This window comes from Balaenoptera acutorostrata, chromosome X (assembly GCF_949987535.1).
Source record: "Balaenoptera acutorostrata chromosome X, mBalAcu1.1, whole genome shotgun sequence".
Lineage (NCBI taxonomy): Eukaryota > Metazoa > Chordata > Mammalia > Artiodactyla > Balaenopteridae > Balaenoptera > Balaenoptera acutorostrata.
This window is the reverse complement of record NC_080085.1, coordinates 96,822,595-96,848,166: the sequence shown is the minus strand read 5'-3', so window position 1 is coordinate 96,848,166 and position 25,572 is coordinate 96,822,595. Positions and strand designations below refer to the sequence as shown.

The 25,572-nt window shown below is 47.2% G+C and overlaps 1 protein-coding gene across 13 annotated transcripts in view; it reads right to left on the bottom strand.

Annotated features, from left to right (window-relative positions):
• The window catches only part of TMEM164 (transmembrane protein 164), a 162,914-nt gene that overhangs the window by 10,302 nt on the left and 127,040 nt on the right, over window positions 1-25,572 (bottom strand). For all 13 annotated transcript variants that reach the window (XM_057538762.1, XM_057538763.1, XM_057538748.1 and 10 more), the window contains one exon: window positions 23,022-23,100. In XM_057538762.1, the coding sequence (XP_057394745.1) occupies window positions 23,022-23,100 (79 nt within the window). The remainder of the gene's footprint in view (window positions 1-23,021; window positions 23,101-25,572) is intronic.

Here is a 25,572-nt window from a genome sequence, read left to right as displayed (position 1 = left end):
ACAGCTTAGTGGTTTAAAACAAAGGCCTTGGGGTCAGACAGCCTTGGGTTTGAGTCCTGCCTCTGTCACTGCCTAGAGGGGTGACCTTGGGCAAACTGTGCCACCCCTCTAAGCCTGTTTCCTGTAGCAACGTCTATCTCTCGGGGCTGCTGAGTGGAATAAGAGATATAAAAAAAGTAAATACAGCAGCTAGCCTGGCATACAGATGGCAGCTGCTATTTTTATTATGGCAACCACAGCCATCCAAAATCTCATAGAAGACTGGAAGACGAAAAGGAATCTCGTAAAGAGGTGATCTTTTTCTATGAAGGGGGACTTTGTGGTTTCCTCTGCCTTTTCACTGCTGTTGGTTCTTTTCATTGCAAAGGTGATCAAATATTCAATCTCTTTGAAAAAAGAAAGAAAACAAAAGAAAGCACCATGAGAATAGATGACCCAGTCTACACAGATCTATGCAAATTGTATGCAAACGCACATCATTCTTTTTTTATATACCTGGATGTGGCCCTTGGGAAAATCTCAGTGAAAAACCAGTTTTCTTTTAAGAGAAAATAGAAACTTAAGCACTTTCAGAAAAATTAAACACATAAAACTTTTTTTTTTTTTTACTTTAAGAAAAAAATAAATGTGACATTTTCTGCTAGCATCTTCTACCCCAGGAGGATAGAAGCATTTCAGCTCTAAAGGTAGGGGGAAACCGAGATAATAGCTTTTTCTGAATTTGATTTCTGCCAGAAGGAAGTTTTATGAGTGCTGGGAGAGACATCAACTGTGCCACCAGCAGCCAAGACCGACCCCCAGAGGCCTCTCCCAAGGGCGCTTTCTCTCATCCTCTAATCCCACCCGGGAAGCGCTTACACCAAGGAGATGAGACTGGGCAGGACGGCATCCTATTCTCCAATCTTCTTCCTGCTCCCTTCAACTCATTCACTTTTACATATTAGCCATTCATTCAACACGGACTGGCTGCACACTGGGCAAACTCCATGCTAGACAGTGGGGATACGGAGGCCAAGACAGGCCCTGCCCTTCAGAACTACCCTGCAGCTTACCCGTGAGCAGCGAGATGATGTGATAAGGTAAGCGCACTAAGTAATGGAGACACTGAGGAAGGGGAGCTGAAGAACATGACAGTTTGGGTGAGTTTTGAAGAACAAGAAGGAGATGGGAGCAGGAGCTTAAAGGAAGGAAAGGACATTCCGGGCAGCAGGGTACAGCCTGGGAAAAGGTGTGGAGGCGTGAAACAGCATGCCATTTGCATGTAATCCCAAGCAGGTCTGTGTAACTGGAGCATCAAGTGGGAGGGGACACGTGCCAAGAGATGAAGCTGGAGAGACCGGCTCAGGTCATGAAGAGCCTTGTCCGCCGTGCCCGGGACCTTGGCCTTTATCCTCTTCACAACGAGAAGCCATTGAGAGGTTTGAAACAGGGGAGTGCAAGGTCAGGTTTCTGTTTCAGCTAGCTCGACTGCTCTGGCAGCAGTGTGGGTGATGGACAGGAGAGGGATAAGGTTGAAGACCAGTTCGGATGCTGCTGCAGAGATGGATGACCTGGCAATTCGTAGGACACAGAGGAGGCACCTAGGGTGACTCCCAGGTCTATGAGTTCAGTGACTGAGAGGAGTCGATTCAGGGGAGAGGAGAGTTCAGGTTGGCGGCGTGCTGACACTGAACGCCTATAGGATACCCACACGGACGTCTCCAATAGGCTGTGCAAGTCCAGGTCTAGAGCTCAGAAGAGGGAGATGTCCCAGAAACAGAGACTGGGGTATGGATAAGATCAACACGGAAGAAAGAGTCCACAGAATGAGATTAAAGGACCAAGGACAGAGCCTGGAAAACAGCAACAGTTGCCAGGAGTAAGAAGATGCATGAGAAGACAAGATTAAAGACTGCCACGAGCCACACGTGGCAATTTACACTTAAATGGGTTAAGATGAAATAAAATTAGAAATCTGGTCCCTCAGTAGCCCATCACATTTCAAGTGCTCGATAACCACACACAGCTAGTGGCTACCATATCGGACAGGGCGGAGAAAGAACATTCCCATCCACGGAAAACTCCACTGGGAACACGCTTCTCTGTAGAGGTACAGTAAAGACAAATACTTCCACTGCGTTTGGCAACATGCTGGTCACTGGTGATCTTTGCTGTAGCAATTTCAGGAAAGTAGTGATGCAGGAGTTGGGTTGTAAACAACTGAAGAAAAGCTTTCCAGGTGCGCAAGGTAAGGAAGGGAATGCCAGGAAAAGGGAACAGGATATGCAAAGTCACAGAGAAATCATTAGCCAAATTCCCAATGTTTCGATCACTTCTCTGAATGTCCCCTTCATCCTTTATGCTCTTCCCTGACCTACCTCTCCCCACAAGGAGCCTGCTTCATCTCTAGCCCTCTGAAGCAGTCACTGGTTTTTTTTTCCCCCCTGGGCCCGTATAGGGAGAGTAGGGAACTTCTTTCTTTGCATTGCTATTTCCAACCCACTACCCTTCCGTTTCACAGTTGTCTACAGACTATGGATCATGGTCCTTAATATTCCTCAGGGATATTAGTACCTGGCTCGGTACCTTTCTCTCCAAAAATACCCCCACCTTATCTCTTGATCTTTTCAACATATGCCTAACCTGACCCCTCCAGTACCCTGGCCTCTTCTCCTCAATGATTTTGTCCCCGTCTCACTTCAGCCAGTCATTCTCAAGCTTGTGCCTGAGACCTTATAACTATGAATATCTGCAGCCTCTCGTTAAGTCAAGCATTCCCTCTTCACCCACCACTTCTATCTTTCCAGCTGACCCCCTCTAACCCTGACCCCAACACTTCTTTGACCCCCGCCCCAGAATCTGTGATCCATTGGTCCTCCCATCTTTTTTGCTGTCCCTCATGGCTCCCTTTGACTTCATGGCATTTCTCATTATTCCCGTACTCATCTTGAAAAAACCCCAGCCCTGGTTAAGTCCCAACCTCCTCCCCCGCCTTGCTTGCACCTACACAGTTGAACACGGCTGGAGAAAAACATCCGCGCTGACTGTTCTCACATCAGATTCGTGATCACAAACCTCAAGTGCATCTTTCATGTTGCCAGACAGTCATTACACTTCCCCAGCCCGTTCACTCTCTCAGGCCACAATTTAATATTGTCTCCCGTCTTCTCAGATCTTCAACACTTCTATCCCATCCTCACTCTCAGATGATGACCCTGATTCCTATTTCACTGAGAAAAAAGGAATCAAAAACTTCCAGGAGCTCTCATGATCACATCTAACCACTTATCTGCATCAGTGCCCAATGTGCTCTGCCTTCACCCTGTTCCCATGGATGAACTGCCCAGGATGCCGGCCAAGGCAGGCCTTCCCTTTTGTATCCCAATCCCATCCGCTCTCACCTACTCAATATCACTCCAGAAACGCTTTCCTCTTTCTTTTACATCGACGAGTTCTTCTTCTCTACTGGATTATTCCCGTTAGCATATAAACTAAACATACTGTAACAGCTCCCATTCTAAAACAAACACACACACACTTGACCTCACTTCGCTCCTGCAAGCTCCTCATCCTCTGCTCATCTTCACAGCAAAACTCCTTGAGAGAAATGTCTATACCTGCCCTGTCTAATATGGTAGCCACTTCCGTACATGGCTGTTTAACATTGAGATGTGCTACTAGTGTAAATTACACTACTGTATTTCAAAGGATGTAAAATATCCTGGTAATAATTTTATACTAATTATTTGGGGGTGATAATATTTTAAATATAGTGGGTTAAATATCAGATATATTATTAAAATTAATTTCACCCATTACTTTTACCTTTTTCTTAGTGTGACTACCAGGACATTTGAAATTACATATGTGGCTTACATGTTTTTATTGGACAGCACTTGTCTATATTCCGCTGTCTACAATTCCTCTCTTCCCATTCTCTCTCAACACGAGCTAATCAGGCTTCCGTGCCTACCTCCCCACCCCTCCCTCCACCAAAACAGCTCCCATCAAGGTCACAAATAACCTTTTCATTGCTAAATCCAGTGGCCAATTCCCAGGCCTCATCTTATGCACCCTTTCTGTCTTGAAACATTCTTCACTTGGCTTCTGGGATGCCACTGTCCTAGTTCTCCTCCTGCCTCACAGCCTGCTTCTTCTCAGTCTCCTTTACTGCTTCCTCCTCATCTCCTTGACCTCTAAATGATGGAGAGGATCAGGTTGCAGAACTCAGAGCTTTTCTCTTCTCTAAATACTTTCATTCCCGGGCTTCCCTGGTGGCGCAGTGGTTGGGAATCTGCCTGCCAATGCAGGGGACACGGGTTCGAGCCCTGGTCTGGGAAGATCCCACATGCCGCGGAGCAACTAGGTCCGTGAGCCACGACTACTGAGCCTGCGCGTCTGGAGCCTGTGCTCCGCAACGGGAGAGGCCGCGATGGTGAGAGGCCCGCGCACCGCGATGAAGAGTGGCGCCCGCTTGCCGCAACTAGAGAAAGCCCTCGCACAGTAAACGAAGACCCAACACAGCCATAAATAAATAAAAATTAAATTAAATTAAAATAAATAAATAAATAAATAAATAAATACTTTCATTCCCTAGGTGATTTCAACCAATCTCATGGCTTTAACACAATCTGCGTGCTGATGACTCCAACACTTACATCTCAGCCTGGACCTCTGCCTTGAACTCCAGGCTCACATAGCTCACAGTCTACTCAATATCTGCACTTGGATATCTAAGCGGGCATCTCATTCTTAAACCCAGCTTTTGATTTTGGCTCCTATGGTAGATTGTTACAGTACTGGCTCCCAGTGAATCACACCTTCCCAGTATCCACACCCTTATGAATTCCTCTCCCACGATGATTTGGCCATGTGGCCCATCTGGCCCAGCCAGGGAACTTGCTTTGGTCAATGGGACTTCATCAAAAAGATGCAATCAGAGGCTTCATAATCTCTTATGAATTGGGGCTTGCCCTCTTGGAATGCTGCCCTGGGACCCCCATGCCATGAAAGGCCTTGTGGATAGAGAGGCCCAGCTATCCCAGCTGTCCCAGTTGAACCCAAGCAGGACCAGTAAGTAGAAAAAAAAAATGTCTTAGTCACCTCAGGCAGCCATAACAAAATACCATAAGCTGGGTGGCTTAAACAACAGAAACTTATTTCTCACAGTTCTGGAGGCTGGGAAGTCCAAGATCAAGGCACTGGTAGACTTGGTGTTGGGTGAGAACCCACGTCCTTGTCCATAGACAGACATCTTTTTGCCATGTTCTCACATGGTAGAAGGGGCTAGGGAACTCTATGGCCTCTTCTTATAAGGGCACTAACCCCATTCACGAAAGCCCCACCCCCATGACCTCATCCAACCCTAATTACGTTCCAAAGACCCCACCTCCAAACATCATCACATGGGGGGGGTGGTGGTTAGGACTTCAACATAGGAATTTCAGGGGAGGAGACAAACATTCAGTCCATGACAAAGAATGACCCAGTCAACCGACACAACTGTGAAAAATAATAAGTCGTTGTTTTAAGCTACTGAGTTTTGGGGATGTTATACAACATTAGATAACTGAAAGAGCGCTTCCTCCCCCGACCCTCCAAAAAAGCAATAAGCAAGCACAAAACCCCTTCTCCTAGTCTTCCTTATCTCAATAAATGGTAATTCATTTAAGTTACTAAGGTCAAAAACCTTAGAGTCATCCCTGACTCCTCTCTGTCACATCCCACATCTGATCCATCAGCAAATCCTGTTGGCTGTGCCTTCAGCATGTATCCAGAATCCAATGGCATTTCTCTGCTGCTACTGTTCGTACCCAAGCCCAAGCCACTAGCATCTCCTTCCTCTTTTATTGCAAACATTACTTATAGGTGTCCCTATTTCTATCCTGTGCCCATAGAGTCTAATTTCAGCATAGCAACTGGGTGATCCCTTGAAAGATTAACTCAGGTCATGTCAGTCCTCCACTCAAAAGCCTCCAATGGCCTCCCATCTCCCTAAAAAGAAAATGTCAAGTCCTTACAATGGTCTATGAGGCCCTATGTATGATCTGCCCCTCACCTATATCACCTCTCTGACCTCATCTGCTACCACTTTCCCCTTCCTTCACATGGCTCTAGACACACTGACATACATACATATTGCTAGAATAGTCTAGAAACACTTCTGTCTCAGGGTCTTTACACTCGTTATTTTCTCTGCTTGGCATATTCTTCCCCCAGATATCCAGAAGCCGGCAAGCCTTCGCTCAGATGTCACATTCTCAGTGAGGCCTTCCTTTACTCTCTCCACCCATTCAGCAACACTATACCCGTTACCATGCTTTTTCTCTTCCTTTATACACTTAACATCATCTGACTTACTATATATTTTACTTATTTCTATGTACTTATTTCTTTACTGTCTCCTGCCACAAAAGATTGAAAGCTCCATGAAAGCAAAAGTACGTATCTGCTTTACTCGCTGCTTGTCCCCAGCAAGTGCCTGACACAAAGGAGGGGTTCAATACATATTTGCTAAAAGGATGAAGTGAGCAGCCCAGTATGTTCGAGAACTTTATACAGTTCAGTAGCAGTGGACTATCATGTGGGAGAAAGGGATAAACAAGAGACGAGGGCCAGTTCTTTAAGAATCCTGTTTGCAACATTAGATATTTTGGACTTTACAAATCATCTTGAGATCTTGTTAAAAGGTGGGTTCTGATGCAGTACGTGTGGGGTGGGGGCCGGAGCGTCTGCATTTCTAACTAGCTCCCAGGTGCTGCTGGTCCTCAGACCACACTTTACATTGTAAGGGATAGAGCTCCCCATCTGGCTGCTGATTGAAATAGGGCAAGACTAGAGGCAGGGAGACCAGTGTTGAGGCTATTGTAATAGACCAAGTCAGGGATGATCCGATGTGAACTAAATAAAATAGGAGTAGTAGGAATGAATTTGAGAAATGATCAGGAGATCAGATTGACTGGATGTGGTAGGAGTGGTGAAGAGCCAATGGTTATCTTAAGATTCCTGGCCTGGGTAATGAATGAGTGGTGGTACCACTCAGTGGGATGGGGAGCATTGGAGAAGGTGCAGGTTTGGGTACGGGGGGAGAATGACAAGTCTAGTTCCCGACAACAATGCCATCCCATCTTTGGTGCCCTCTAAATGAGACACCCTCATTTACCCGGAAGACAGAGCTCTGGGTGGTGCAGGCCCAACACGACCACAGAGGTGTGATTTCCCATCCTCAGCTATTGAGTGCAGGCCCAAGTCAGGCTGCTTTTCATCCAGGCATTGGATCAAGTGAACTGTACCCTCTAGTCTGCTTAATGTACAAGGCTGTCCCAAGTTGGGTGTCCATGTGGAAGGTCCACCTGGTTGACCTTCTATCCTGAGGGGCTGGAGAGCCCACTCAGGCCAGGCTTCACCCTCAAACTGCCTAGTGGAGGCCGACTGGGCTACCCAGCCTACGGCTAAGGCAACGTAAAGACCCACCTTCATCCATGAGGATCAGAAGCCAACCCTCTGCCAAAAGCACACAGAGTGAGGATCCTGAGCTAGCAAAGACTCCAAGAGGTGGACCTGGCCTAGCAAACAAGCACTGGAGTCCAGAGACCCAGGTCCCAGCTTCTGCTCTTCTCAAGTTGCTGTGTGACCACCTGTGTGGATCAAAACCCCTCTAAGCGGCAGAGTCCTGCTGGCAGGGAATTCTCAGGCTCTCTGCTCCTTGCAGGAGCATCGTAGGGATAGAAAAGCTAAAGGAGCACAGAGATACTCTAGGGAAAAGTGCTTCTAAACATAACCCCCCCGGCGTGCCTCACACACGTTCTACAGTTAGTACTTGCTGGGTCTCTGGTGAGCTTTCAGCAAGGGGGAGCCAGCTCTTGGATCATTTGAGGCAATGAGGCTAAACCTTCCGTCTGTATCAGAATCCCCTGGGGGGTGGCTCTCAAGCGTGAGCTGGCATCAGAATCCCCTGGAGGGCTTGTTAAAAGGCATCTTTGCTGGGTCCCACCCAAGAGTTTCTGATTCAGTAGGTCTGAACGGGGGCCTAGAATCAGGAATCTGAGAAGTTGCCTTTCTAACAGGTTCCCTGGTTAGGCTGCTGCCGCTGGTCCAAGGACCAGACTTTGAGAACCGTTGCCCTAGAGAACCTATGGAAAATGTAGATCCCTGGGCCCTGCACCAGAGACTAGAATCCAGGAGATCTGGGTGGACCCCGGAATTTCCATCTTAGTAACAAGCACCTCAGGTGATCAATGCTAGGTCCTCCAACCACACTGCCTTAGGGGGAATTCTGGAGTTGCAAGAGGTACCAAGAGGTCCGGGGAAAGCTACCGGTACCGGGGCCACGGTCTGGCATGAGGAGCAGTATCTCCTGGAAGCTGATAAAATTAAGGCAGGAAATACTTGAATTAATTCCCTGCTCCCACAAAGCACTCCTGAGCTCCAAATACTTCCTCTTCAGCAGCGAAAATCCCACAGTCTTCAGAAACTCACCTACCCACCCTCCTGCACAGGGATCAGCCCTGGGCCAATTTCTCAAACTCCCCAGCTTTTCCCTCTAACCCCGTAACCCATCAGGAGCCTTCAGAATCTACCTGAGTCCCTTATCCTTTCTCCTGCCCCTCGCCTGCCCAGCAAAGTGGAACTGGGAAGCCAGTGAAAGAGAACCTTCCCAGCATCCTAAAGGTAGACAGACAAAGTGGGGGCAGTGGGCTAACATTGGGTGGGAGAGAAACAGGGGGCACCACCTGGAACTGAGGTCGGTATGAAAACTTGGGGACATCACAGGTCGAAGTGCTCTGGCTTTAACTGTCCTAGAAGCTAGCACGGGGGCTGTGTCCCAGCCCGCATCCTGCAGGAGGTAAGTGTAAAGCCCACTCAAGAGAGAAGTGGCTTGCCCGGATCAAACAACACTGGGGTTCTTACACCCCAGTTTCCTGAGGTGTCCCCAAAGGACATATGATTTGCTTGGACTTCAAAACAACCTTGTCACCTGGGTCAAGCCTGAAAGGCCACTGTTCTCCAAGTCTGAAACAAGAGCGCCCTCTAGTGGAACCTAAAGGGGTTTCCAAGCAGCCTGGAGGTGGGGCTTGTTAGCCTTCCTGTGCCTGGCAGGGACCCCTCAGGAAACATGAGGACACTGGTGAATCCCTTCTGAGAACAAGGTTTTATATGCATAAAATAAGAGGCAAAGGGTTATAAATGAAGCCAATGACGTTAAAACACGGTTATCAAAATATTTAAACAGATTTGTAATATAGTACTTACGTTTCTTTATTAATGTGTTTAATAATAAGAGCTAGGCAACTACCGTAATTTCAAAGCGGCGATGAGCATAAACAGTATTCTGAGCTGTCTGCCACGGCTGTAACGTGATAGGAAGCCATCTGCGATTGCTACTGACAACAGATCCGCAGGCATGGCTCATACCTACATTCATGTGCTGCGTTTCTGCTAGAGGCTAGTGAAAACAAACATGTGATTATTTTTCTCATCCAAGTTAATGGACCCCTTAATTCCTATTTGTGGACCCCAGGTTAAGAAACCGTGCTTAAATAAAAACCAACCAGAAAGACCCCACAGGGATGGAGAAAAGGGAGTTCCCAGAGTGGGGAGTTGCACCACCAGCCCTGCAGGTCCTCAAGTTGGCTGCCGTCCAAGCCGTCCCGCTGGAAACCCATGGAAACCCACGATGGCGACCCTACCAGCAACAAATCCCTCTGTGCCTGCTGCCCTTGCACGGAATGGCCCTTCCACCTCCTCACCCTAAGGAGACCTGGCTCTCCTCTGAGGACACTTCTTCTCCCTCTGGCTGTTCTGAGCAGGGACTATTCTTTCTCACAGCAAGCTTTTTTTTTTTGGGGGGGGGGTAGGGGGTTGAGGGTGGGGAGGTCCTCTAAGCCCCCATTATTGCTTCTAGATGTTTTCTCTTTTCTCCTTCTTTCAAGCTTCAGCTTCTCTCCCTCAACACTGCCGCCCGTTGTCCTCCAGGTCACTATCAGATTCATCCCAGGTCAGTCTCACTGGGCTCGCAGTCTTCCTTTTCCACATTAGGCCTTTTGCTGCCAGCATCCTGGGTGATTTCAACATCCGCGCGGACGCCACTGCCAACACCCTAACCTCATGGTCTGGTGAACCTCGTCGACTCTGCCGATCTGCACCTCTACTAAACCTCGCTCCCCACAACTGGCTTCGGTCAGCACCGCCAACTGCCCCACCTCAGACAGGAGCATCTGACCACAGCTGCCCAGAGTTTCAGCTTTCACATCCTCATTCCTACCGTGCACGTGCCCGTGGACTTCCTCGTGACCTCCGACCCCTTGGTGCCCCTTTCCTCCCCCCAAGGATTTCTTCCCTGGTGGGCATAGGGCACTCTTCATCCCTCCTGCCCCACACTTCTACCTCCCCACTTACTAGCTCATCCCCTAGCTTGCTAACGTGAGAAGAAACCACGCACACCACGTTTCATAGGTTTGTAGGCTGAGTCCTGACACATTAGCAAGAAGAAACCATGCTAACGACAGCAAACTTATATAGTGCGGACTAAGGGGCAGGCACTCTTAGAAACGCTTTACATACATTAAGACATTTAATGCGCATTACAACCCTTTGAGGAAGTACAGCTGAACCTGAAACAACACAGGTTTGAACTGTGCAGATCCACTTATACGTGGATTTGTTCAATAAGTACGTATATATGCACTGTAAATGTATTTTCTCTTCCCTGATGATTTTCTTAATAACATTTTCTCTTCTCTAGCTTACTTTATTCTAAGAATACAGTATATCACATATGTAACATATAAAATATGTGTTAATAGACTGTTTACATTATCGGTAAGGCTTCTGGTCAACAGCATGCAATTAGCAGTTAAAGTATGGGGGGGAGTCAAAAGTTATACATTTGACTGTGCAGGGCATCGGCACCCCTAACTTCTGCGTTGTTCAAGAGTCACCTGTACTATTATTCTTATTTTACAGATGAGGAGACTGAAGCACAGAGAGGTTAAGGAACTTAGCCAAGGTCACACAGCTACTAAGTGACAGAACCAAGATTTGAAACCAGGTAGTCTAGCTTCATAATGGGCAGCACGTACTTTTCATCATGCACATCTCAGAAGAACCTGTCTCTCTGGGCACCCAGGCCTGTTCACCTTCCTCTCTACCCTAGCTTCTCAGCTCCTTTGACTGGGTGGGAAATAAGTTGAGGCCTGTTCTACAGATCTGGCCACCTTAGATTCTTAGGATCCAGAGCAGGAAGCTCACTTAGGTGTCCAGACCAAAGCTGCAAGCTCTAGCCCAGCCCTGCCTACACTGAGGTCCTGGGTGCCTGCTCAGCTAACATGAAAGCGGCACTCTGTTTCTCATTCTTACTGTTCCTTGGGTGACCCACCCTTGGTCAGAAACCCAAAGGCATGGTTACCAAAACTCTGCCCCGAACATCCCTTGCCTTCTGGATCTTCAACACCACTGACCTTACTTCCAAAGCCCCAACCTTGAACGGATCCCTCAAGCCAGATGTTCTGCTTCTGCACTCAGGCTGCTGAGCCCTCCTGGAGAAAATGGGGTAACCGGACAGACCAGTACTGGAAGAATGCAAGGAAATCTGTTTCAGGAGGGCTCCCCTCAGTGCTGGCCACCAACCAGAAGGTTGAAGAAGAGCTACGCCGTCCAACATAGCAGCAGCTATTTCAACTGCAATTCAAGTTCCTTCAAGTTAAATTCGAAATTCCCCAGTCCTAGTGCCTTGGCCACACGAGCCACACTTCATCTGCTCAGGAGCCACCTGGAGCTCATGGCTGCCACGATGAACAGAGCGGATATAGAATACCTCTGGCATCACAGAACATTCCACTGGACAGCACTGGGACAGTCTAGACTTACCTCCTTCTCTCATTTCCCACAGCACTTACTCCTCTTGTCACTATCCTTCTCAGTCTACCATCAAGCCCTTTCATTCTCAGTGGTTGTCATCACCTAAGTCATCCACTCCCCTTTCTCCCAGTGCCTTCAACGTGCCCTCTCATGACCGGCCTTCATCTTAGCACCTGAACGTGCCCCAAGCCATGGGCAGAGAGGGAGGGGGAAGAGGGGAAAGCAGGGGAGAGAAACCCCTCCCTCGACTCTGCAAGGCCCTTCACCCCTCCTTCCTTAATGCCCTTAAGTGCTTCTGTCCCATCCCCGCACCTCCAATGACCTCACTTTCCTGGAGCCCTCTGAAACAATGTGGTACTCCGGATCACTAGTCCTTTGATGACAATTTCTAGTGCCTTCGCTTCCAGAACAACTAGCCACTCCTCTGTTGCTCTGACCATTCCTACAATTTCCTTACCTTCTTCTTCCTGCCTATTATTTTACAGGTTCATGTCCCACAAGGCCTTTTTCAAAGTTCTATTTCCTCCCCACCTACACAGTTACCCTGGATCATCTCATCATTCCCATGTTTATATCCATCACCTTTATACCAAAGATATCGAAGTCAGCCTCTAGCCCAGACTCCCCTGAACAGCTCCAGAATATTCCATTCAATGGCGTCCTGGACATCTCAACCTGGAGAGCCTAGAATTGCCTTAAACTCAAGTAAAATCACCTTCCTCCTTAAAATATGCTCCTTCCTTCTGTGCTCCCTATGCACTAGGGGCAGCAAATCCCCCCGCCCACGGCTACCCAGACCAAACTCGTGTGGCCTCAGAAGACTTCATCCTCTCCCTTGCTCCTACAGCATCTTAATTATAATAAACACTATTAATTTAATGATTTATTATTAATTTAAATTACAATAAAATACGATTTTAATTCTACTGGGTTTGCCAAAAAGTTCGTTCGGGTTTTCCCCTAAGATGTTATGGAAAAACCCGAACGAAACCTGAACACACCTTTTGGCCAACCCAATACAGCTTCATCTCCTGAAAAGATGAAAAGACGAGACTGCCACCTAGTGGCGAAGCACAGATAAACAATTAGATATGGAATATAAAAAGTATAAGGAACTTCCAGGAAAATGTGCCTTAGGCTGCCTAGGAAAGTCAGACACAGATCCAGAGAGGACGTAGCACCTTTGAGCTAACTTGTAGAGGAGGACGTTGAGTTTGCCAGGTCCAAGTAGAGAAGCTGGTTTGTGTATTGGGCGGGGGAGAGGGGGGCGCAGGTATGACTTCGAAGGTAAAAGTAATGGGAGTTGAACTCTTAAGTGATGGGAAATGGGGTCAAAGAGAAAGGCAAGGGTCAGATTGTGAACAGTCTTGAATGCCACGTAAAGGAGTTTGGTCTTCATCCTATATGGGAATTTTAAGCAGTGGAGTGAATTCTGATCAGCTTTGCTTTCTTTAGAAAGGTATTTTGGAGACTGGGTGCAGGAGAGACTGGGTGGGAGGTAGGGGCAATCAGGGGGCAGGGAGATGAGAGAAGAATCAAAGTACTAGTCCCAGCAATGGAGGCTGAGAGGCCGGACTAGGACAGCGGCGTGGGGGCCAAACTGGCCAGCATTTAGAGAATTTGGATCCTCAGAACTTCTGGGCCGATTGGTATAGGGGATGAGGCAGAGGAAGGGGTCCAGGAAGCTGCCTTGGATTTTGGCACTGGATGGTTGGTGGAGCCACTAAGATAAGAAATAGAGGAAGAGGAAGAAGAGCAGGTTGGATGGAAGGAGGAGCACGGAATTGAGGGAGCTGATTGCAGATGTTTAACCTAAAGTACCTGTGGTGTTTCTCGGGCCTGCATCTATAGATGGGGAATGCCAGGATCTCTGGGGCAGGCAGGGCAGAGAGGAGCCCAAGGAGAAACAGCCGGAGAAGGAGGAGAACCTGGAGACAGGGGTGTCATGGGGCTCAAAGGAGAAACGGGCATCTAAGAGGAGGGCTGTCAGCAGTGTTAAATCCACTGACAAACATGCACTTCGTATCTGCAAGCCTGTGGCTTTAGAAGTCAGCAAGGTACAACCCTGACCCCAAGAGCCCACGGTCTAGTTGGAAGACAGATGCGAAATTAACGAGAGGCAGTATAAGTGGTTAATAATAAGAACAACAATACACAGCACTTACCATGTGTCAGGCACTGTTCTATACACTCTACATATATGAGCTCCCTGACCCCTCACAACACACCTACTAATCCTCATTTTACAAACGAGAAAACAGACACAGAGAGATGAAGGCACTAGCCCAAGCGCCAGAACCAGGATTCGAACCCACAGTCTGTCAAATCCAGCAACTACATGCAGTGTGGTCATGACGCCTGCCTGCCTGGTTTGAAATGCCAGTTTAAACTCTAGTGCAGGGGTGCCTAACCTTTGGGTACCTTGGATCCCTTGGGCTGTTTGGGGCCCTCTCTCAGAATAAAGCTTTTAAAATATAAATATATAAAATATATTACATATTAAATATATTATATTTATATATTAAGTAACTATATTTTAAATATAAATATCTAAAATAAAAGATACAGGGTTATAAAAGAAAAAAATACTATCAAAATACAGTTAGTAAAATACTTTTAAATAATAAATGTCTTTAAATATTGAGGTGATGATGAAGTGAAAATGATTTTTCAAGATTATCTGTAGCAGCTGTAATCAGTAGAAAATATCTGTGATTTATATTAACGACAACATGCCAAGTACTGCAAATGCAACTGTGGGCTGCTGTCTGCGATTCAGAACTGAAGGAAATGTTGTATTTCAGTTGGAGTTAATGCAAATGAAAACGTGATTTTTTCCCCCCACATCCAACGTCATGGACCCCGTAAGTCTTAGCGAACTTTGTGCGGATTCAGTGAGATCAAGATCATCTTGTAAAACTCTTACCCAGTGCCCAGTTCATGGAAAGTGCACAATAAATGTTAGCTTGTAAGATGTATAACAGGATATGTGCAATGCGTAGTGTGTGGATATATAGTCATTCATTCATCCCTGAGATATCGAGAACGAAAGAAAAATTCCTGTCCTTAGAGTGACGGGCATGTAAACAGACACCTGCACTGCAGTGTGACAAGTTCAGCCACAGAATAGTTTCAGAGGGCTGCCTGGAGAAGGTGACTGCGGAGGTGAGTTTTGAAGAAGGCATGCTTTCCTGGCCAACAAGCTAGAGATGGGTATTCCTGCCAGAAGTCATGGCATTTTCAAGGGCACAGAGCCATGAAAGTTGCACAGTAAACTCAGGGGACTCTAAGGATTTGGGTATCACCAGAGTGCAGAGAACAAGGAAAGGAGGAACACAAAGGGAAAGGGGCAGGGCCAGGGCACACAGGGTCTTTTGTGCCCCTGGGAGTACGCACAGTGCTCTGGGGACAAGGGGGAATCACTGAAGGTTTCCGAACAGGGAAGTGCTATGAGCCAATGCGGGCTTTAGAAACAGCTTTGGGAGTTGCCAGGACTGAAGGGCTGTTAGGAGGAGCGGGGGAGGCTGGGGGCAGGGAGATCACACAGAGCCAACTGCCATGGTGGCTCAGCCCAAGGTTGTGGCCCTAGAGATGGCAGGAAGGGGATGGCCGTGAGGGCCATCTAGGAGGTAGAAGTAGGAGAACATGGTGATCTCTGTACACAGCACCGGCACGATCTTTTCCACAAGCAGATCTGATCAGGCCGGACTATTTGATAAACAGTGTTGGGACAAATGAGAGACCATCTGGAAATAAAGCTGGTCCCTTTAATACCAGGATAAATTCCAAGTGGATAAAAGACTTAAAGGTAAAAAATAATAATAAAAAATAAATAAATGGAACTACTAACACAGCAGAAGAAAATATGGGATATATTTTTTTTATGATGTTGGAGTAGGGAAGGACCTTCTACCCATGACTCAAAATTCGGAAGCCATAAAATAATAGATACATTACATGGAAATGTAAACATCCTACCTGGCAAAAATAAATCATGAGCAAAGTTACAAAACAAATGACAAAAGTGGGGAAGATATCTGCAGGTCGAAACACAAAGGGCCAACTCCTATTGATAAAGAGCTCCCAGGATTTAATTTTGTAAAAAAAAAAAAAAAAAAACAATGAGAAGAATGAGCACATGAGAGGAACACATAATTCAAGGACAAGGAAATCGAACGCCAATTTAAACATGTAAAAAGAGGCTCAGCCTCACTCAAAGTAAGAGAAATTCAAATTAAAACTAGATCAATAAACCATTAGTTTTACCCATCAGATGGGCAAAAAGTGGAAAGGTTGGAAATAAGCCAAAAGCCTCTTTTGGTGAGGCTGTGTGGAAACAGACACTCTTCCACATTGCCAAGGAGCATTTAAATTGGTATAACTTTTCTGGGTTTGGAAATATCCATCAAATTTACAAATGCATATCCTCTTTGATTCAGCAATTCCACTTAGGGGGATTTATCCTTTAGACACACTTGCACACCTGCAAAATGGCATAGGTTCAAGGTCGTTCAGTGCAGTGTTATTTATATTAGTGAGAGGTTGGAAACAACCTAAATGTCTATCAAGAGGAGATGGGATAAATAAATTACAGTAGAGTGTTGTAGCCTTGTGTTGTGTCTAAAAGCTGCACCACCGAGTTCAAATCCTGGTTCGGCTACTTACTATCTGAGCAGCAGTTTCCTCATCTGTAAAACAGAGATAACAGTAACTCCTACCTGAGAGGATTGTGGTGGGGATTCAATGAGTTAATGTAGGGGAAGAGCTTGAAACAATGGCATGTCACAGTGCTACATAAAGTGTTGCCATTTATATTACCCTGTATTTTACCATCCACCCAACAGAACACATGCTGCTGTGAATGAGAAAGCTTCCTCTGGGCTTACTTGGAAAGCTCTTTAAGACACAGTGCTAAGCAAAATAGTAACAGCAACAAAACAGTTGTGTGGTATGCTATTTGGGGATGTGTGTGTTAAGAAGAAAATAAAATATTTTTAAAACTTACTTATATATACAAAAAAAGAGAAATTCTGGGAGGATATGCAAAAAAACAACAATGGTGGTAACCTGTGGACTTGTTGCTGTGAATGGGGGAAGGGGTGGGAAGGTGTTTTTTCACACAATGGCTTTCTGTATCTTAGATACAGAGCTATATAAATGAATTACACAAGAAAAGAATCAATAGGAAAAACAAGCTGATGCTATGCCCCTTCTTAAAACTTTCACTGGCTTTCTACAGCTCTTAGAATAAAGGCCAAACCCCTGACCACAAAGCCCTCCATATCTGCCCCTCAGGCCCAGGGTCATCTGCCCTCCCTCCGGTTCTCCCTCCTGCTGAGGTGCTGGCGTATCTGCCATTTTGTCCAGTTACAAGGGTTCACCTCCCTTAATCCTACACTTACCTAGTAAACTCCTACTCATCCTTGAGATCTCAGTTGAAATGTCACTTCCTCAGGGAACTCTCCCCAGAACTGCACAGACTGGTGGCTAAATTGTGTAAGCACATGAGACGATGCGGGAGTAGCAGAGCGAGAGGTGAGGCCAGAACAGAACTCTGGGGGAGATCAACATCTCGGAGGACAGAGGAAAGAAAACTCCTGCAGGAGACTTGGGAAGGCATGGTCAGTGAGGTGGGGAAGCCGGGAGCGGGGGCGGATGTTGCAAGCCCTGAGAGTAGAACATTCCAAAAAGGAGTGTTCAACAATGTCCAACGTAGCAAAGAGTGCGGGCAGGATGAAGCCTGAGAGACGGTCATTAGATTTGGTCACACAGTTGTTGGTAATCTTTAGAAGTGCTGTTTCCACGAAGAGGTGGGCAGTGTGGGTAGACATCAGATGGCAACATTCTGATGAATGAAACGTAACTAAAAAGAGGGCTCATCAGATGCAGACAAGAGTCACTCAAAGTTATGTCCTACAAAGTGAGAGAGTGGCACGGACATACATACACTACCAAATGTAAAATAGATAGCTAGTGGGAAGCAGCTGCATAGCACAGGGAGATCAGCTCGGTGCTCTGTGACCACCTAGAAGGGTGGGATAGGGAGGGTGGGAGGGAGGGAGATGCAAGAGGGAAGAGATATGGGAACATATGTATATGTATAACTGATTCACTTTGTTATAAAGCAGAAACTAACACACCCTTGTAAAGCAATTATACTCCAATAAAGATGTTAAAAAAAAAAAGTTATGTCCTATTCATGAGATGATTTCAGGTAGTAAACAGATAAACATTTTGTTTTTAATTTAAAAGTTATATATTTAAGGTGTATTAAAATAGATAACCAGTGTACTGAATCCAGGATTTCACAGAGAGTATACAGCTTCTCTTAAAAACAAATATATTTTAGGGAAAAAAAAATCAACAGATCAAATATTACATACATAATAATACAGGTGATTACAATGAATAAGGCAACAATTATGATGTCCAAAGAACTGAAATTCAGGAAATATTGTTTGGACTATTTTTTAAAGATGCTTAGCTGACAGGGAGGATGAAGGATGCAGTTGTGTGGAGTTAAAGTTTTTTAGAATAGGGAAGACCGAAAAGCCAGTAGTGAAGCATTGAAAATCCAGATAAGCAAGGGACTTATTGATGGGATGACGTTCCAGAGGAGGTGGAAGGGATGCGAGGCAACCACACCGGGGTGTGGGACCAGCCATGTGCAGGAGGAACACCACTCCCTCCAACACGGGAGGGAGGAACCTAAGGATGGGCGGGGTTAAAGAAGCTTATCGGGACCTCCCCGGCGGTCCAGTGGTTAAGACTTCGCCTTCCAATGCAGGAGGTGCGGGTTCGATCCCTGGTCGGGGAGCTAAGATCCCACATGCCCCGTGGCCGAAAAACCGAAACATAAAATAGAAGCAATATTGTAACAAATTCAATAAAGACTTTAAAAATGGTCCACATCAAAAAAAACTTTAAAAATAAAATGCCATTTAAAAAAAAAAAAAAAAGAAGCTTATCGAGTGGAGAGAGGTAGTTGAAGGAAAACTCCCACCGGAAAGTCTCTATTTCCCCAGTCATTTGTTGGGAGAACATCTACTGAAAGTGGAGAGGACTGGAAGTTTGAATAGACTGGATAGGAAGTTTGGGGAGGGCGGTAAAGCTCTGGCATATGACTTCTGAGGGCTGTGTGTGGAGGAGCTGGTGAAAGACAGAAAACAAGCGAGCGATGGTGCTGAGAGCACAATTATAACAGAGACCATGGGATTTCTGCGGCCCAAATCCGAATGACCGGAGAGATTCTCTCAGTAGACCAAGACTGGACACTGGGATTAGACACTAATCCCAGTGGAAGGGACAAGGGAGTGAGACACTCTCAGGAGCTGGTGAAGGGAAGGTTCCAGTAATTGGTCATAGTGGCACAAGAGTCACTCAAAGTTATGCCCTACTGGGGAAAAGGGGAGGTTGAAAGGAGTAGATATTTGGGTCAAAGAAAAGGACCTAAAGGCTTATGATCTCAGATAGAAGAGTTTTAGTGGAAAGCAAGAGCCAGGTGGCTAAAGGGGATGCAGAAGTCACTGCAATTGAGAAGCCCGAACCTTGAGAAGCTGGGGGTGGGATGAGTGGTCCTCACCGGAAGGCTCTCAGGATGCTGGCTAGAGTTGTAATGAAAATAGTGAGAGAGCCATGGGCCAAAGGCATGGCGGAATGTGGGAGAAGTGACCAAGAGGTTTAGGTGGTGGTGGTAGTGAAAAAGAGAGGATGGTAGAGGAGAAAGCACTGTCACAGAAGGCAGAGACGAAACAGTGGTCTGGAAGAGACAGTGGAGAGCCGCGCGGCACACAGGGCCAAGCGGAGAGAACAGCCTCCGTTAGAGGGAGTTTCAGGCAAGAGCTGGGAGGACTTTGTGTGCTGTGAAGAGCTGGGGGTAAGGGTGGGGTTGCACACAGCCAAAGTCAGAGTTGGGAGGAAAGGAAAGAGAAATAAAGAGCCCGGCTGGAGGAAGAACAGAGCAGTGTGGACAGGGGAGGTCATGTTTACTATGGTGGTGCCGAAGGGCTGCAGAAACGAGGGGGGGATGAGATTCCCACTCAGCACCCCCCAGACACCCCCAAACCACAGGAGAAGCAGGACCTTGCCTTTCAGGGAAACAGGGTTCCCGGGCATGGGAGGTACCTAAAGGACAGCTGTCTGGCCTTGGGTAAAAACTCCTGAGCCAGCTATTTCTGGAAAATTACAAGACTTTTATTAGGGAAGAGAAGCCCCAAACTCTCAGCTTTTTGGTTTTCAGGGAATACTCTTCCCACTGTTCACTCCAGATCCACGCCCCCTCTGCAAGGCCTATATCCAAGGCTCACGTGAAGGTAAAACCAACCTCAGGAAATCCAGATTTTTTTTTTTTCCTCTATGTGCTCATAATTTCCCCCAGGTGAACAGCAGATGACAGCAAAGAGCCAGAAAGGAAGCAAGAGCACACAAGAGCCCAGAAATGGTAAAGTAGGGAAGGCGAACAAGGCTTCAGAAATCCTATCACGCTCTCACAGTTGCACTTGTCAACGCTGTATTACACCTGTCTGTCTTCTCTCTCAGACAGGGACTCCCTGTGGAAGGATTGGGCCTTTCTGGTTCGTCTCTGATTCCCTAGCACAAATGCTCTGCACATAGTAGGTGTTGAACAAATCCCGGCACACCTCGGAGTTACTGCGGGTTTGGTTGCAGACCACGGCCATAAAGCGAATAGCGCAATAAAGTGAGCCGCATGCATTTTTTGGTTTCCCAGCACATATCAAAGTTACGTTTACATTATACTGTAGTCTATTAAGTGTGCAATAGCATTATGGCTAAAAAAACAAAGTACATACCTTCATTAGAAAATACTTTATTGCTAAAAAATGCTAACCATCCTCTGACAATGCAGGGTTGCCACAAACCTTTAATTTGTAAAAAAAAAAAAAAAAACACGATAAAGCAAAGTGCAGTAAAATGAGGTGCGCCTGTCTGTGTTGAGTGACTGGCTGAAGCAGGGCGGGCTGGAGGGCTGATTCCCAGCCTGATGTGGTCAGGAGACACACATCTGTCTTTTAGGACAACATGGTGTGTGAGAGAATCAAGGCCAGGCTTTGAATCCAAGGTGCGGGGCAAGGTACCTAACCTTCCCGAGCCTTGATTTTTTTTTTTTTTTCCTCTGTAGAGGAGGATTTTTCACCAGGTTAGTTGTGATGGGAACATACACCAAACATGCCTAGCACAGTATCCTGCACAGAAAACACTCAATCAAAAGTAGGCATTGAGGGCTTCCCTGGTGGCGCAGTGGTTAAGAATCCGCCTGCCAATGCAGGGGACACGGGTTCGAGCCCTGGTCCGGGAAGATCCCACATGCCGCAGAGCAACTAAGGTCGTGCGCCACAGCTACTGAGCCTGCGCTCTAGAGCCTGTGAGCCACAACTACTGAGCCCAAGTGCCACAACTACTGAAGCCCATGCGCCTAGAGCCCGTGCTCCACAACAAGAGAAGCCACCGCAATGAGAAGCCTGCGCACCGCAATGAAGAGTAGCCCCCGCTCGCCGCAACTAGAGAAAGCCCGCACACAGCAATGAAGACCCAACACAGCCAAAAATAAATAAATAAAATAAATAAATTTATAAAAAAAAAAAAAAAGTAGGCATTGATAGTTACACTGTGGTTGCCATTACTGTTACTACTATTACAGCCTCTTTTCAAGGCCAGGCACCAGAGGAGAGGCGAAAGACTCACTCACAGTAAACAAGTAAGTAAACTGGAACTAAGACTTTGGAATCCCTACTTCCTTATTAGCTCAGTTCCCCCAAACAGCGCAGCAACAGATTCAACAGAAGGCTGCAGTGGAATCAGCCACTTCTAGAAAGTGTAGCCTCCCAGATGGTGGGATTTTTTGAAGAGGCGGGGGACGCAGAGGCTACTGGGTGGGGCCCTGGAGCCCTGGGACAGCTTCCTGCTTGGTCCCCTTCAGAATGCGTGTCTCTCTGAGACTTAACATATTATTAGGAAGCTATTTCCTGTGCCACAGGGGACAGACCTGAGAAATGGCCCAGGTCACCTAGATATTGGAACGTCAGACCTCTCTTAAAGCTCAGTGGGGAAAAAGAGTGTGTTTAGTGCAAATTAAAAGGAAGTGCTCTTTGACAGTGTGAGACCCCAAGTGGCTATACAGGGTAAAGACAGCCTCAAAGAATATTTAGAGACAGGTCCTAAGAAGAGTCCTAACTGACAGAAACCAGGGATCCTTGACTGTAAGTAGACTCCATGGAGAGCAACAGTTCGCATCCTCCAGCATGTCCCCTGGTCCTTGAGGCTCCCTCGTGCCAGGAGTTCTTAAGATTTGCTAGAATTCCTGAGTTAGAGGAAGCACAACTTCCAAACGATCTCCCAGTGGGTTTTAGGGTCCATGTGGCTTCATGTGATAGAAATGAAACCCTTGCTGCCTGGGGTGAGGTTGGTCTCCCAGAAAAGTCCCAGCAACCAAGACAGAGAGGCTGGTGGCTATGACTAAAAGAGGATGATTTCCAGGTACAGGGCCTTCTGGGAAGGTCAGAACATCGAGAAGGGGGCTCTCACAGCCAGTCTCCCCTTCTCGTTTGTCTACTACACAATAGAGGGAGGGGATCATTTAAGGGTCATTGTGAGGTCACAAAGAGATCAGCTTCCTGACCAGGTTGGTGATCTCTCCCCTCATGATCAAATGAAGATTTTCGATGCTTTGTTTTACATGAAGGCCACTGCTCTTTCACCTGCCTCTTCCCTCAATCCCATAATCCCAGTTTCTGGACTTCTTGCCCCTTTCGATACCTTTTTTAGTTCTGAGAGGATGGGTATAATGAGAAAAGCACAAGGTCCTTCTCTTCTTCTACCCTATGCTGCACACTGAGGCCGGGAGAAGGCACAAGCAGAAGCGAGTGACAGAGTGCGTGAGGCTTCGTGAAAACCCAACGCCACCACAGACGAAGAGCCCGAGGCCCCGGCCCTAGGACAGGCCGTCAGTGGCACCGAGCTCACCCACACAAAGGATGGTTCTGGAAAGCCAGCAGGCTCTTTGCGGGCCTCATCCGTGCCCGTTTTCCCACTGCCTGGTGTCTGCAGAGACCCGGCCAGGCAGCACCTCAAGATCCTGATAGGCACCCAAGAGGTTGTGAGGGCCCCAAACGGAAGGGTGAGGCTAGGTGTCGGGATGGCACAGGGGCGGGGCTTGCTGGCCTTACCTCCTTTCCAGAGCAGGTAGATGGGTACCACGTAGAGCATAACATGCTGAATGTAGTAAATCTCCAGTTCAAAGGGGAGCTGTAGGGACAGGAGAGAGAGAGGTGTTTCAGAGCAGGAAGCACTCATTCCAACAGATTCTGAAGTTGAACGCCCTCGCTCCCAAGGACCCACATCTTAGCAACCCCACGCACTTCAACCAGTTCAACTCCCTTCGCAATTAGAGAAAAAAGAATGAAATGAATATACCTATGACCTACGCTGGCATCTTCCAAAGTGTATTTTGCAGAGACGGTATTTGAAAACTGCTCCACTGAGAAAGTTTGGCGAAAAGTTTAAGAAATGTTACCTACAATCTATCCCCTCGGAGATTCACCATGTGTATTAGTGGTAGATTAAGGACCTGTGGGGTCTGTGCAAAGAAGAAGGCTGCTTAACACTGTTTATCCGGTGTGGCCCAAACTTATTTAGCCAGTGCCTTTGCAAAAAAATAGCACTTAGTGTTCTGCAGAAATATACTTGGAGAAACACAAGCTTGCGTCACTTCCTGCTCCTGGTGAGTAGCTGATGGCCTACTTAAAAGCTTATTTCTCATTTGACATGAAGAACATATGGGGTAGGATTTATTATTCCCATTTTGCAGATTAAAAAATATTGATTGCCAGGTCTGGTTAGGTCTAGATCCAAGAATAAAGAGTTTCTTCACTGGATACTTGGGGTCAGTCCAGGGTTAGCCCTAATTTTGGGTGAAAACCAAGCAGCTGGGCCAGTTCTGGCGTGGCTTGCCAAAAAGAATGTCCCCACCCTCCTTCCATCCAACGTGCCCACTCATTCACTCCTGTTTCCCATCTCTCTCAAAATGGAAGCTCTAAATTACCAAAGCAGAGTGCGTTTTCAACCTGGCATGGGGACCGTGCTGCAGCGCTTGGCAGTGGGTGGAGAGTGGAAACAGCTGAGCGGCTAACTCAATTTTGGGAAAAGAACTGCAGCCGCTGGCAAGAGGCCTGGCCTCCGGGGCTTACACAGCCCTACACAGACACACACACACAGATACACACACGCACGCCCACACACCTCCCCCAACCCCGGCCAAGGGGAAGCCCAGAGAAACAAGGACACCCAGGGCAAGGGTCAGCTGCCTCACTGTGTCCAACAGGACGAGCACAGAACCAAACCTGTGAGCTCATGAGAGGACCCAGTTCTGGGCTCCCCACACCCAGGAACCCAAGGGCCCAAACCGAAAGATGGCAGAGCTCCCAGAATGGGAGCTGAGATGACTGCAGACCCTGGACAGAGTCACCGGTCTGTCTCTTGAAAATAAAAACCCACACAGAAGGAAAATTTCCCAAGGACCCAGATGATGCTCGACTATTATTTTATGCTCACAGAAGGAAATGTAAAATCCCAGAAAGAGAAATGAGGTTCCAAGCGTCTCTGTAGACCTCGCTGGAATAGCTTTAAAGGGTCATGGGGTTTCACAGTGGAGGTAACCACCAGCAGGAGGTAACTTTGGAGGCCTGAGAGGTCCACGGGGACCCTCAGAGTAACGTGGTCTGGGATCACTCTACTATCTTAAATTAACTGACTGGACTGCGGTCACACAGAAAGCAGGCAAGAAGGCAAAGGTCTCGGGAAGGCTTAGCTCTCTGGTGCCTAAGGGACTAGACCTCTCCCTGAAACAGGGCCTAGGGACCCAGGCTGCTCTCCCACAGCAGGGAGCAGAGAACTGGGCTCGCCCGGGTCCCAGCCAGGTCCCCAAGCGGTATCCCCCTTGCTGAAGTCTCAGACTCCAGCCACTATTTACCCACCTAGACTCACGCTGCCCACTTGCTTTCCCTTCCCTCACAGCCCTTCTAGAAAGCAAACTCCCCACCAGGCAGGTCCCGGGAGGCAGTTCAGCATTGCGGCCGCAAGCAAGGACTTTCGAGGCTGCCAAATTCCTATTCTAGATTTGATTCTGCCAGTGAATATCCCCGTGGCCTCGGGCAAGTCACTTAACCTCTCCATCCCAGTTTTGGCACCAGTAAAATTAAAATAGTTATGCTGTTATAAGATTGCTGTAAAAACATTAAAAATTTTTTTTACTAAAACAAACATTTGTAGAATCCTTATTGCATGCCAGGAACTATTAAGCGCTTTAACTATCAGTTCACCTATTAATTCACCTGTACTGTTCCCATTAACTCCACTTTAGAGGTGAGAAATTGAGGCACAGAGAAGTTAGATAACTTACCCAGGGGCACACGCCTCATCGGGTGACAGAGCCAGGATTCAAACCCAAGCAGCCCGGCTCTAGAGTTTATACTCTTAGCTTGTACACTCCCCTACCCCGTGCCCCGCTCCTTCCCTCCCACAAACGCCTGACACCTGGGAGATGCGCAGGGGAGATGCGAAGTGGAGCTGAGGCCCTGTTAACAAGGGGAGTGGTAATAGAAGCTCATTAGCAACAGCAGGAGGCCATTGCCCTCCACCTGGGGGCTGGGCCCAGTCCCTCCCCGTTCACGTGATCCCCGCCCTCACAGTGGCCAAGCTTGGCCTGCAATACAGGTCTCT